The 14,130-nt window shown below is 37.5% G+C and overlaps 1 protein-coding gene across 2 annotated transcripts in view; it reads right to left on the reverse strand.

Moving 5' to 3' along the window:
- RNF128 (ring finger protein 128) overlaps positions 1-14,130 on the reverse strand; it is a 97,434-nt gene that overhangs the window by 53,106 nt on the left and 30,198 nt on the right. The window contains exon 1 of one of the 2 annotated variants that reach the window (XM_007992469.3): positions 11,096-11,842. The exons of the other annotated variant lie outside the window; for it this stretch is intronic. Within the exon in view, the coding sequence (XP_007990660.1) occupies positions 11,096-11,579 (484 nt within the window). The 5' untranslated portion in view covers positions 11,580-11,842. Of the gene's footprint in view, positions 1-11,095; positions 11,843-14,130 lie in introns of those variants that run through there. 2 annotated transcript variants of the gene reach the window in all.

Below are 14,130 nucleotides of genomic sequence, written 5' to 3' on the forward strand. Positions count from 1 at the left end.
ACCAGGGAGAAGGAAGATAATATAGTCGTTTCAGTTTCTTGATTATGTGATTTCTTCTTGCATTTTTCAGGAACTGCCCAGAAAAATTGCAATATTGATGTTAGGTTTTTCTGCTTCTACATATGAAACAATTACATATTTCAAAATGTGGTAGTAAATATCTATAATAACCAATGGAGAAGTATTATGTTTACTAGTAATGAAATTGTTAGCAAAAGTTTCAAGAGAACCAGCATTTACTAAGTGCTCACTACCTGCCAAAACACTTGATTTATAATATCATAGAATAAGTAGGTATTATTATTCCCCCTTTGATGAATAAGATAAATAAGGTCTAGGTTAAGAACTTGCCCAGGATCACATATTTATTAATTGGTAGGGCTGGAATTCAAATCAAGTTTTCTGACTCAAGGACACCTTCTTCCATTGCAATATGCTGTCTCCCAATTTCAAATGGAACACATTCACCATGGTACAACAGGTTGAAATAAAAACAGAGGAATCAAATAGCTTTCCTTACCATCAAAGGATGATCTGTTGGCCTTTAATTACATTACTCAAAGAAAGTCAATTCTTTTGTCTTGTTAGCCAGTTCAACCAAAAAGCATCAGCCATAGAGGAGCAGCAAAAATAATGGCAGTTATGGTTTGTGTGAAGGGAGGTAATTGATTTCACACCAGCCAGTTTGAGTCTTTCTTACATATCCTGCCCTTTTGCCAAATGAACTGGCGATGAAAGAATTTGATTGAAACACACCTATAAAAGTATTTTGAAATTGTGTTCAATATAGATTGCTCATGGTTCTATGAATGAAAACCTCACTCAATATAATCACATTTCTTTCTAGCTTTCATCCAAGTGACTGTTGAAATCTTCAAAGATAAGAGATGTATAGTCAGCCCTCCATATCCATGAGTTCTGCATCTGTGGAGTCAACTAACCAAGGATCAAAAATATTTGGGAAAAAAAAAGTGCCTGTACTGAACATGTACAGACTTTCTTTTCTTGTCATTATTCCCTAAGCAATGCATTTTAACAACTATTTACATAGCATTTACATTGTATTATAAGTATTTTAGAGATGATTTAAAGCATATAGGAGGAGGTGCACAGGTTATATACAAATACTATGCCATTTTGTATCGGGGACTTGAGTATTTGTGGATTTTAGTATATGCGGGAGGTCTTGGAACCAATCCTCCACGGATACCAATGGACAACTGTACTTGAAAATCTATTGATGGCTAACTAAGCCACATATCAAGTTAAGATACATTCTTAAGACTTTTAGGGACATTACAAATGCTCTTAAGATAAGTCAACATCTGAGATCCTCAAAGATTAAGAAAACAAAATGTAGTCTTTAAGGTGAAGTACATGGAAAAAGTGAGATGGAACTTTGGTCAACATGACAAAGAAACTGAATTAAAACTCCCTAAACCAGCATGGTTGGGAAGAATATAATAATCCACACTCAATGGGGCTATCATAATGAACAATCACAACAGAAACACTAATGGGTTATGTTTCAAAAGTTCATTTGTAAACCAGTTCTTTGGAAGTAGAGACAACGTATTTTCCCATAGTAATGTTGCTAAACACTGGGTTCTCAAATGAGTCCAAAGATTATTGAGGACAAAAAACTGCAAAGCAAATATAAATTATTATTTAATCCATATTTGTAATAAAGCTTTTCAGAAAACAGTATCACTGCAATATCTAAAGTAAAACAAACAAAAGCACATAAAATTTATCTTGAATACTGGTACATGAAGGAAATGCATATTTAATCAGGAGAATTATATGGTTAATGGGTGGTTTTTATAGAATTTATGGGAGTAAGTTATGGACACATTCAAAGTCATTAGATTTTGAGAGTACCAGCTTGCTATAATGTTTACTACTACATCAAAGAAGTGGAATCACATAGAAGGAAGCACAAAATTTTTGAAAAGGAAAAAGAAGCTCTAAGAGGGGTGTGTATGTATGTGTAAGATTACCTAAGGTAAAATTAACCATGTTATGAAAGACAGAGGAAGAGCGTAGAAAAGTATGACACAAAACACATTCTAAGAGGAAAATAAGTGGTACCAAAGCAACCTTTGAATTTGACTGTTTCTTGTATAAACCACCAACTAGTGGAATTTTATGTAGCAGAATAAAATCCCAAGGGAAATGCTCATTTTAAAACCAAGTAACTCAATTTAAATGAGCTTGTATGTTCTATCATTAATAAAGTGTAAAATAAGAATATCATGATTCCCTTCTGCCCCTAATCTAATACAATTTCCTCCTATTTTCTAGAATGACAAAATCTATCACCATCAGATGAAGTCAGTGTCTCATGGATGAAAATTACCAATATATTGAATTCTTCATACTAAGCTATTAGCACTAATCTTAACATTATTGAGTAGAATGGATACTGAAGGGGGCTAATGAGGGTAAGTAGGCCTCTTATGGGAAAAAAAACCAAAAATACAAAGAAAGTCATGGAATGTGCATTTTTTTATGTATGTATGTGTTGGGGGGGATCATAAAAAAGCTAGTGATACAATGGGTAAAGAGAAGAGAAAGATTCCATATTAAAATAAGAAAAGTCAGTCCTGAAAATTCTTTTAGTGGTCAAGGCACATGAAGAAACCAGTGTTAACAATAAAAGGTAACACCAACTATCATATGGATTAGATAGCTATATTCAAAAGGCCAAAGCAATTCTTAAATTCCCATAATAGTTTATAAATCATTTCTATGATCAGATATGCTTTGTTCCTGTTGTCGCTCTAGTCACATTAGTAATGCTTTCTTTAGGATCTATCAATAATTTTGGAATATTTTGGGTTCTTTAAAATTACTATTTTTTTCTGATTGTAAAACATTCATTATAAAAAAGTCAGAAAATATAGAAAAGTAATAATGAAGAGAACAAATACTTTCTCCCACAATTTCACCAATAATATTAACATTATGGATGTATTTTCTTTTTAAAAGTTAAGATGCTTTAAGTTGCAGGCAATATTTAACTAAGCTATTGCAACATTTTGTCGGAAATGACAAGTTAACATCTAAAGAGAAACATATATCAACTATTGACTTCAAGGACTATCTTCTTTCAAAAGGTCAAAATGAATAGGGTTAACTCAAAATTACTGATTTGTACCTAACTTGGTCATTCAAATATTGAAAGCAAGTAATTCATGAGCAGATTCTGGAGCTAACAACCTTCATCAAATACAGTTTCCCACAGGTCAGCATGAATCACCAAACTTTCCTTAAGAAAGAAATCAATATTGCACTAAGCCTAGGGGTAAATTCAAGCAGTAACTACATGCTATGATGCATAGAGACACACACACAGCTGAAAAAGGAAAGGACAGAACAGGAAACAACATAACAAAGAGCCCTTGTGTTCCACTTTGCCCATAGGGCTCCAAGGTGGTGGTGTACAGCAAAGTGTGGCAATTCTGAACTGGCTTAGTAACTGCATGGAAAGGTACATGTACTCTGTGCTTGGTAATAACTCCCTACAGTATGTAGCTGAGAATCACCACCATAAAATAACTCCAATGCAGTGAAGAGAAGACTATTTCTATGGGTGATTGGGCTCCTACCACATGCTGCAAAAGGTCATTCCCTCAGGAAACAAAGTTGATAATTGTGCTACATCAAAAATTCTTCATATTGGAGTGTGAGGTGCTCGTCTGGAGTTTGGTACTATTTTATTTCTTGAGCTGGGCGCTAGTTACACAGGTGTGCTCAGTTGTGAAATTTCGCTAAGCTATAAATCAATGATTTATGTACCTTTTTGGGATGTATATTATACTTCGATAAAACTTACATATACAAAAATTATTTATCCCCAGGAAATACCTATGGTGCCTTATCAAATGAACTTTGGGGCAAACCCCAACAATAGTTTATAGTTCAGCAGCCATCATTATAATAGAAAAGCTAATTAAAAGCAACAGGGGAAACCACGTGCAAACCTCAATTGTGAAGGAGACATAAAAAAACAAAAAAGAAAAAGGCATTACCTATGGGAATATTGGGGGAGAAAATGAACTGAAGCACAAATGGTGATCAAATCCTTAGAAATACCAAGGCCACAATAGGCAATGCATATGGGTTAGATCAGACCATGTTTATGGCTAGCAAGTATATTTCAATGTAAATGTTGGTGGAGCATATTTTTTATTTAAATGCCCCAATTCACAACCCTCCCCATCTCCATTTTTGCACTTCCTTTCTGGTAGCTAAAGAAAGAGAGGCTCAATCCCCAACTCTCAGTCAATGACCACAACCTTCAACTACAAGAGGACCATCTTCTATTTCTAGATACATAAGAAATTCTTACAATAGAATGCAGTATACAAAACTAGTATATATAGTATATAATTCTTTGAATAATATATCTACATACAGAGCAAAATCATAAAATGACAAGCTGGGTGCTGTGGTTCACACCTGTAATCCCAGCACTTTGGGAGGCTAAAGCAGGCAGATCACTTGAGGTCAGGAGTTAGAGATCAGTCTGACCAAAATGGTGAAACCCCGTCTCTGCTAAAACTACAAAAATTAACCGGGTATGTTAGCACAGGTCTGTAATCCTAGCTACTCAAGAGCCTGAGGCACGAGAATCACTTGAACCTGGGAGGAGGAGGTTTCAGTGAGCTGAGATCGCACCATTGTACTCTCCAGCCTGGGTGACAAAGTGAGACTCTGTCCCAAAAAATAAAAAATAAATAATAATAAAAAAATGACTAAAAAACTCCCCAAAATGCTAAAACAGATTTGTATGTCTTTTATTTTCCATTTTTCTGTATTTTATTAATACTACATTAATATTTATAAAAAATAACTGTTATAAAAGTAGAATACAAAGTTATGCCTATGTACAGAAATCAAGATAAGAAGGAATATTAATGGTGTCATCTGTGTCGTAGAATTATGGGCATTTTAGTTTTACACTTTTCTGTATTTTTCAAGTTTTCTATAACAGTTAATTTTATAATCAGAAAATTACTTAGAAAATGTCTTTAGTACTCTCTTCTGTCCATTTAAGAGTGTGAACAGAGTTAAAATGTGGCATTCTGCATTGAAAACACATATCTTTCAGTGACTAAGGGTGGAAAAGTTATTTATGTGCTTAGAAAACAATTCACTGATCAAGCTATACAGTCATCCCTCAGTATCCATGGGGGATTGGTTTAAGGACCTCCCAATGATACCAAAAGCCACAGATGTTCAATTTCCTTATACAAAATGGTTCAGTGTGTGCTTATAACCAGTGCACATCTTCCTATATATTTTAAATCATCTCTAGATTATTTATAATACCTAATACAATGTAAATGCTATATAAATAGTTGTTATACTATATCATTTAGGGGATAATGACAAGAAAATGAGGTCTGTACATATTCAGTGTAGATGCTTCTTTTCCCCCAAATATTGTTGATCTTCAGTTGGCTGAATCCATAGATGTGGACACAGATACAGGGTGCTGACTCTATTTTCCCTTTTTTAAAAAAAAGATTTTTACTTTATGAAATTTCACATTCACCAACATGTTCAATGGAAGCATTTTAATTGGAGACATAAAGAGAATGCTGGTGTAGTTTTTAAAAGATCCAAAAAAAAAAAAAAAAAAAAACAGCACAGAGAAAGCTCAATATGAAAACTCATCTGTCATTATTTTCTTGTTACCTAGGGCATTTTGCCATTAAATACCCATAAAACCAGCCTAATCACCATAGAAGTTAGCCAGCAATCTTGAAGTATGTGTGCACTCTATTCCTGTATGCTCTTCTTCCTTCTACCAGATTCCACATTGCTTAAGAGGGCAGGGACTTTACCTTAATTATTTTGTATACTCAGGCAAGAAGCACAGTATCTATCAGACAGCAGACCTTTGATAAATGCTCAATGAATTGAATTCCAATCCACTAGATACTCTTCTAGTGAATCTTGTGACCCTTCTGGCATTAGAGTTCTTGGGTGTTTAAGACAATTCAACAAGCATTTCTAAAGCATGTAGAGCACAAAGGTTTCTATAGGGATTACAAAGATTAACAAAACATTAAAATTATTATAATCCAGTAGAAGGTAAAATATGTAAACAAATAGTTTCCCGCAAAATGCAGAACGTACTATAAGAGAGGAAGTGCTATTGAACAAAAAGAGATCACTACACTTTGTTTTGGATGTGGGCTGTGCTGGGAATGGGAAAAGAAAGAATTAAGAAAAGTTTCAAAGATGAGGAGGCATTTGTGTTGTGTTTTGAAGGATGTGTAAATTTTTGAGCAGCAGAGCTAAGAAAAAAAGGTCTGTCGGCAATAGCAGAAGCAAACGAATCTTAGTGGAAAAGAATAGACAATGTTTAGGGACCAACATGAAAGAAGAGGCATATAAAGCTTTGAATGTAGTTTGGGATCAGATTACTAGGAGTTTTATATGCCATGCTGAGAAATGTAGTCTAAAATTTATAAGTAATAGCATATATGTGATCAGAGCTGTGTTCTGTTGGCATGGAGGAAGAACTGCATACTAGGAAAAAAACTACTGGAGGGAAGGTGACCAATCAAGAGGCTAAGTATTTTTTCCCATGAGAAGACACTGGAACTGAAAGCAGGGTATTGAAAGCAAGGAAGAAGGAGACATATGTGAGAATGTTTAAAGTGCCAGAATCAACAGGATGTGGCAGCTATTTATTGGAGGAGGAGTACTAGGAGTCTGGGATGCAAGTGAGAAGTGTCAGATGCATGAATTAATAAAATAGTAATGAAACAAAAGAGAGGCAAGGAAGGAAGACACTACTTGGGATAGTTTTGAAGAAGTAGTCAACAGTATCAAATACAGTCCTGCAGAGATACCAAGAAGGCTACATCTGAAAATGGCTTTGGGAATAGTATTTTACATTGGTTAATCATCACTGGCCAATCCCTTTTGAGTTTCTCCACTAAAAAAAAAAAAAAAAAGATTTATTTTCAAAGTCAACATTCTAGAAAAAATAGAATAAAACTTAAATATAAAATGGTTGAGAAGGGACTGGGTGGTGATTAAGTAGTACAAACATACTATTCCAAGGTCCTCTGTGAACAGAAAAAGATTGGTAGCAGGAGGGAGAAGCAGTTATTTGAGAAAAGTACAACAAACATAGGAGGACCAAAAGATATTTTTCCTGTTAAAATTCATTCTACCCTCCGTACCTCAAGGGATCAAATTAGAATTTCAGGTAATGTGGACTCTGAAGTACTCTAGACTGTTCATTTCCAATTATGTTCTACAAACACAGGATTCAACTTTCATTTTCTAAAGCATATTTACCTTAACTGTGATTAAAACATAATAGTAGCTTCCTATATGTCAGATACTGTGCTAAACACCTTATATGCATTATCTCATTGAATCCCAGCAACCTTAGGAGGGAAGTTTACTACTATGCCTGCCGTACATAGGAGAAAATTGAGACTTAGAGAAGTAAAATAACTGGCCAAGATTTAAAAAACACTAAGTGGCAGAGCCCAACCTCTTAACTAATCTGTTCCACTAACTTTCAACAATGTACACAAGCAACTGTGTTATATATCAAACTGTATCCCATTGAAGACCCCCAAATCATTAATTAAATTGCTTGGTTCATTCACTTTTTTTTTTTTTTTTTTTTTTTTTTTTTTTTACAGCCCTCAGGAATAATGCTTCTCCTGACATCCCTTTGCATATGTTTCAAGCTCGTGTAAACGTTTCATGAATTATGAAGGTTGTAGTTCTGCACCGGTCTTTCAATAAATTCATGCCTACAATGTTGACTCAAGGAAAATTGTACAAGCAAGTATACACACCTCTTCAACCTGTGGGTTGTGCTCAATTAGACACCAGGCAAGGCTCAGGCCCATCTGCCTGGCGAAAGCAGAACAGTTTGTTGTGCCATAGTGAGAACATGCTTAATGTGTCTTGTGACAATCTTACATTTTAGATGGTTTTAATGCTTACTTTAAGATTTGGCCACTTCTTATCTGATTTTCATTTTTAAGATAAGAAATTCGAATAGTAATTACACTTTGGAATAAAAATTTTCTCCTAATTTCCTTTCAGGTTTCTGCACTGATTTGACTGAAATATATCCAGAGATTGCAAGCCAAACTGCCAATAAGCATCTGTCATTTGCAATTATTTATCTGTGCGAATCAGAATTTTCTGAATACTCTGCAAACAAAATACAGAAATAAACAGCATAAGTTGATGCCAGGCTACAATTAACTTTCGTAAAATTTTGGTATACATAAAAGTCTCATTTTCCTAATTGATTGCTCTTATATAGTGGAGTTTCTTTCTCCTAAACAAAAATTTTAAAGCTACTGTTCTAAATCAGTTAGGTGAGAGTATAGACACTCAGCACAAACTCTAACCAAGGGCAAACAATTCAAGTGCAGTCCCATATGACAGTGAATGAAGAGAGATTTTGTAAACAAAGAAGATACAGAAGGCTTTTCTACATTTGGTGGCCCCTTTGTAATTCACAGCAATATATAATGAATTAATCCATACTTAAAATCTCAGTCCTATCTCTCTGCCACTATGATCCAAGATAAGTTTTTGACCAGAGATTAAAAGGAAACCCTAGGCTTACTTTGAAGAATGAGTAAAGCAAACAATATAACACTTTGCAAACAAATATTCAATAACACATGTGGATAATATGCAAAGTGATTCTCCACCTATATTGAAAAATAGTTTTTCCAGGAGTTCAAGGAGAAATGTGATTCCTTACCTCAAGTAATTTGCTAGTTTTGGCTAGTTAGCTTGATGGCAAACTTTGGTATGGCCTTTATCTCAGATAATATTGTTTTTAAAGTATCAAAATGCTTTTCTGAATGTAGTATAATTTAGTGATCAATATTTAGGGCTTTATTCCTATATGGTATCCTGAAACACAACAGCCATAATTAGATTCCCAGTGTATTCGTGTCTTCAAATTGACAGTTACACAATCATATATTTGTACATTAATTTTTTGCATCCTGTTAGCATTAACCTATTATAACATTCAGTGACTATTATCAGCTGGGTAGTATATATATATATATTATCCTTAATAATCACAGCAACATAAATATTATCTCCATCTTACAGATGGGGTATCCAAGGCTCAGTAAAGTTAAATAATCCGACCAAGGACACAAAGTTACTGTGTGGTAAATCCAGAATTTTATTCCCAATCTTGACTAAAATGCCTGTGTTTTTCTTAGTACACCATACTGCCTCTCAATAAAGTATAAGTATGTATACTTTGTATGTAGAGTGCCTGGCACATAGTGGGAGCTCAGCAAAAGTTAATTTTATTGTCTCCTAAAACTATCAGATAAATACCCTTAACAGAAGTAAAAGGAAAATTGTCTAAGTAGGACTCTGTAATTAAATACTCTTCAATTACAAATCATTCATACAAATGAATCTCATTAGAAGACAAAGTCAAACCCTTGCTATTAGACAGTCAACTGAAATATAAAGACTACAAACTTTATTACATCTTTATTATTGATTTTCAGTAACTTCTAAAAGCTACTAATTCATTCTAATCAATGAATTATCGGCCAAGAGAGATACAGTTTCTCCTTTAATCAATATAAAATCTAAAAATCATAGCATTTTAGATCTGAAAGCGATCTAGTTTTGTTTTGTTTTGGTACACGCTTCTAACTTGGCCGCCACTGCCTATACAACCATTTGACATGTGAGTAACTTGTACAAGGTTACAAAGTTGGTAGAGGCAAAGAAGGGGCTAAAAGAACTCAAATCTCCTGAGTTCCAATTCAGTGTTCTTTCCGTTACGCCATCCAGCCACTCAATACAAGTGCTCTCTAGGCAGGTTCAGTCATAAGGTTTTAAGATAAACAGAAAACCTCCAGTAGTCAAATAAGAAGCTTCATTCTTCCAGTGACTCCCAGAAGGCTAATCCTATCAGCTAACCCTTACTGAGAGTGGATGATGTGCTTTACTGCACTAAACTCTTTAAGGCATTATTTAATTTTATCCTCAAGGTAAACTTGTGGAGAAGTTTTCTTATTATTCATTCTCATTTGACTGATGAGAGAACCCAGACTCTAAGACTTCAAATAAGTTGCCCAAGGTCACAGGACTAGTAAGCAACAGAGTAGGAATTTAAACCAAGCTCTGACTTGAGGCCCAGCTCTTAAAAACTATGATACACTGCTATTACACGTGTCTCTTCCTTTTTCTCCATTTTTCCCCCTTTGTCCTTTAGAGTCTAGGATAACTATATACATAAGGTATGGATACCTAATCACAAATAGGAAGGTTTCTGGAAGGATAACCAAAGGGGGAAAAATAGTAACCCCACACCATTTCCAAGAATTCAGAACTACCTGGACTATTTTTTTTCTCCAAAGTCTAGGCCTTTGCTATCCTCATGCAGAAACCTCTTCTTTTTCAAGAACGTTAGTCACCTGTTTTGCAACTCAATAATCTAAATCAGATTTTTCAGGAGCAAACAAAAGCACTGATACCAACAGTCACTTGGGACTTGAGACCACTGGGCAGAGAAGAACCCAAGAACTAAGCAAAGTTTCCACCAAAATTGCAATGAGGTTAACAGGACACAGTAGCACAATCTAGTATTTGATACCCAGGAAACATGGAGAGAAAAACACGGAGAGGAGGGGAAAATCTGCTGCCAGTCTGAGGTTGTTAAACAGCAGAGTGAGGAAGAGATTTCCAGGTGATCTTCTCCTCGGTCATTTAAGACCTGATGCCCACCGCCACTTAATCCAAGGCTAGACACCCTTGTGAAAAACCAGGAAAAGGGAACGCAAAGAGCTCAAACAGTCCTCGATTTGCCAGCCTCTGCACCCGGTTTGTCTTACCCTTTTCCACCAGAGAGGCAAATGAAGGATTTTTTCTGCCCAACCCCCAGGCCTGGTGAATTCGGGGAGGACCCTGCCCCACTCCGTGGGGACAGAAAGGGCACCCACTTTCCTTGGGAGCAAGGGGATAGGGCGAGGAGGGCAATGAGGAAAATAAGAGAAACTGGCCATGGCAGAGGTCTGGAGGGGTGCAATCTAGTAGCTGCACTCACCCGGGTGAGACATGGGGATGACCTCATTGCGGGTCCCGGGGAAGTTAAAGATGACGGCTCCAGACGCCCCTCTCTCATAAGCCAGATGAATCTTGTCTGCGAAGGTGCAGCCCCCGCCGCGTTGGATGAGGGCCAACCAAGAGACTTGCACGGTGCTTCCCCAAACCGTGGGCACCGTGAAATTCGTGTGCGGGTTACAGGCGTTGAGCGCCCCGGGCCCGTCGGGCGGTACCAGGACCCCAGACACAGGCTCCAGCGGCGAGTCCTGGCCGTACACGCCCTCCTCGCTCAGCTCCCACACCGTACGGTTCACTCCGGTGTGCGGAACCCGCCAGGACACGTTGAGGTACGCGGTCCACACTGCTTCGGCCCCCCGGGAGCCGGGGGCCTGCGGACTCAGGGCCAGCAGGAAGCACCACGCCAGCAATCTGGAAGAGCCGCAGCCACCGCGGCAGGAGACCCCGGCCCTAAGCGGCGGCCCCATGGCGCGCGCTCCGCAGTTCCCTAGTGCCCCTGGCACGCGCCCTCCTAGCGCTTGGCAGGACCCTGGCCTTGAGCAGGTGCGCACCAGGTGGGGAAAGAATAGAGTGAGACTGGGGAGCTGCGAGCTAGGTCGGAGCCAGGAGGCACGTAGCGTCAGCACACAGGTTGCCGCAGATGCAGCTCCTCGAAGCTCCAGCGATCTCCGCTACCGCGGCTGCAGCGTCGGGCTCTGGGGCTTTAGCGTGAAGCTCCGCCCAGTCGACTGGGGGTGGAGGTGGCTGGGAGGGAGGAAAGGACACTGCGGGATCCGCCTCTTAAAAGGGTAACAGGATGGAACGATGTTAGAATAGGATCTGAGGCTGTGTGGCCAGGTGTGTCGCGTCGTTTTATAAAAAACGGACAGGCGAGGAACGATAAAGTCCGCAAACATAAAGCTTTCTAGTAGGATTCGAGTCGGTTTTGAATTGCAAGAATACATTTTTCCCTCCTATCATTTGCCTAAAGGACGTTTCGGGCTTACGGTGCCAGAATGTGAAAGTACAGTACTTCTAAAAAGCGCAGATCCAAAAGGTCTGAGTTGTAGTCAAGGGAATTTGGGTAGGGAAAGAATTTGAGTAGAATCAGGCTATTTGCTGATCCTCTAGATGGGGGAAGGGCAGGAAAAGCGCGTTGTTACCCTTTCTTACTGACTTCAAATGGCACCTTTCTCTTTCCCTGCTCCTAAGAAGCCTCATACATGTGTATTTCCTTACCGTTACCCTAGGTTTAATGCACCGCATCAGATGCCTCTTCTAAAAGTAATCTTAGTCCTCACAAAAGAATGACTGTTTTCACACACCTCAGAACCAAGCCTTTTTTCTGCATTTTTCACAAACCTGACTTACCCAAGTGGATATTCCTGCGCTATTCATAACCTTAACTACATAATCTTTCTCCATTTCCCACTAACTGAAAGGAGCCTGACCCACCTAGGCGATTCACTCATGGCACTATTACATTATGATTTATCCTTGCTTAAGTATACAATTTTTGTCTACCCTGTCAACTATTACATTTACTACGTGGTTAACAAATGAGCCTTGAATTAAGCTGAATTATTACACCTGGTGTCTGATAGTTATGAATAACTTTTGACCTTGGGGAACCTCCCTGTGCCTCACTCGGTTTCCTCATCGTCTGTAAAAGGGGGATAATAATGGCACCTACCTCACAGAGTTTTCAGATGATTAAATGAGTCAATACATGTAATAAAGCACTTAGAACAATGCTTAGGAATATATAAAAATTACATGTTAAATATTGAAATTATTAAACAGGTTCAGGGACACAATTCTAAAATAATATTAAAGTTGTTAATTTGAGGTAATATCAGAGAAAATGATGTTCAGGATGTTCAGTTTTAGCCACTTTTTCGGTTCAAAGAAATACAATCTACTTTATGCAGCTCAACACTTGTTAAATTTCTGATCAATTACTCCCCTCAATCCCTGGCCCAGCGTTTACTTAATCAATGTTATTTCCAAAGATTAAGCATGGAACAATTCTGTACTTGATACTCTTATGGCTTGAGAGAAACCTAGAGGAAAATTAACATCATATACCAAACAACACCTAGAACATAAATAAATGGGCGATTTTGTGAAACATATACTCTAGGTATTGAAAGGCACTTTAGAGGTCAAAGTGGGTATATGAGACCAATAGCATGGTACCCCCAAATACTGATTGTAATCTCTGAGATAAAAATTACCTATGGGAAAAGTGGGTAGGACCAACCACCTCTAAGAAATGGTACAATTCCAGAAATTGTCTGATTTTGCTGGTGAAGAGCATTCAAAATTCAATCAATATTACCTGAATGACAGTCAAATATATTGTACTTTGAAGAGACAACGTGTTCAAAAGAAAGAAGATATTTTATAGCTACAAAAATGAAGTTCAGAGAGACATTTATTAATGTTTATCCATTCATTACTTTCTCAAATATTTGTTGTACATCTGCCATAAGCCATTGGCTGAGCATTTTGGTATAAAATCAAATAAGACATCAACTCTCCTATCAAGAAGCTCATAAATTAGTTTTGATGAGAAGGACAAGTAAGATGATAAGTGCAGTATAGAGTGACATATGTATATAGTGTAAGCACTATGATGGAGATATGACAGGGTAGTAGTGGATAACAGACAAGCACCTAACCCAGACTGGGAAGTAAGGAAAAGCTTCCCAGAGGAGGTTACACCTGGGCTGAGTTTGAGAGGGTTAACTTTTCTAGGCAGAAAACAACACAAGGAAAGGCATTGAAATATGAAAAAGAAATGTTAGGAAGCTGCAATTACTATAGGCCCAGTAAATGCAAAATGGTTGGAGCCTAAAGTAACAGAGGGACAGTGGTAACAGATCGTGTTGGAGAGGTACATGAGGGTCAGTTCTTGAGAGTCCTTTGGGTAAAGCTAGGGAGTTTAGACTTTATCCAAAAACAAGGAGTAATATAATTAGGTTTTAATCAGGGAGTAACAGAATCAGATCTGAAGTTTAGAGATCCTTCTCTGTG

This window comes from Chlorocebus sabaeus, chromosome X (assembly GCF_047675955.1).
Source record: "Chlorocebus sabaeus isolate Y175 chromosome X, mChlSab1.0.hap1, whole genome shotgun sequence".
NCBI lineage: Eukaryota > Metazoa > Chordata > Mammalia > Primates > Cercopithecidae > Chlorocebus > Chlorocebus sabaeus.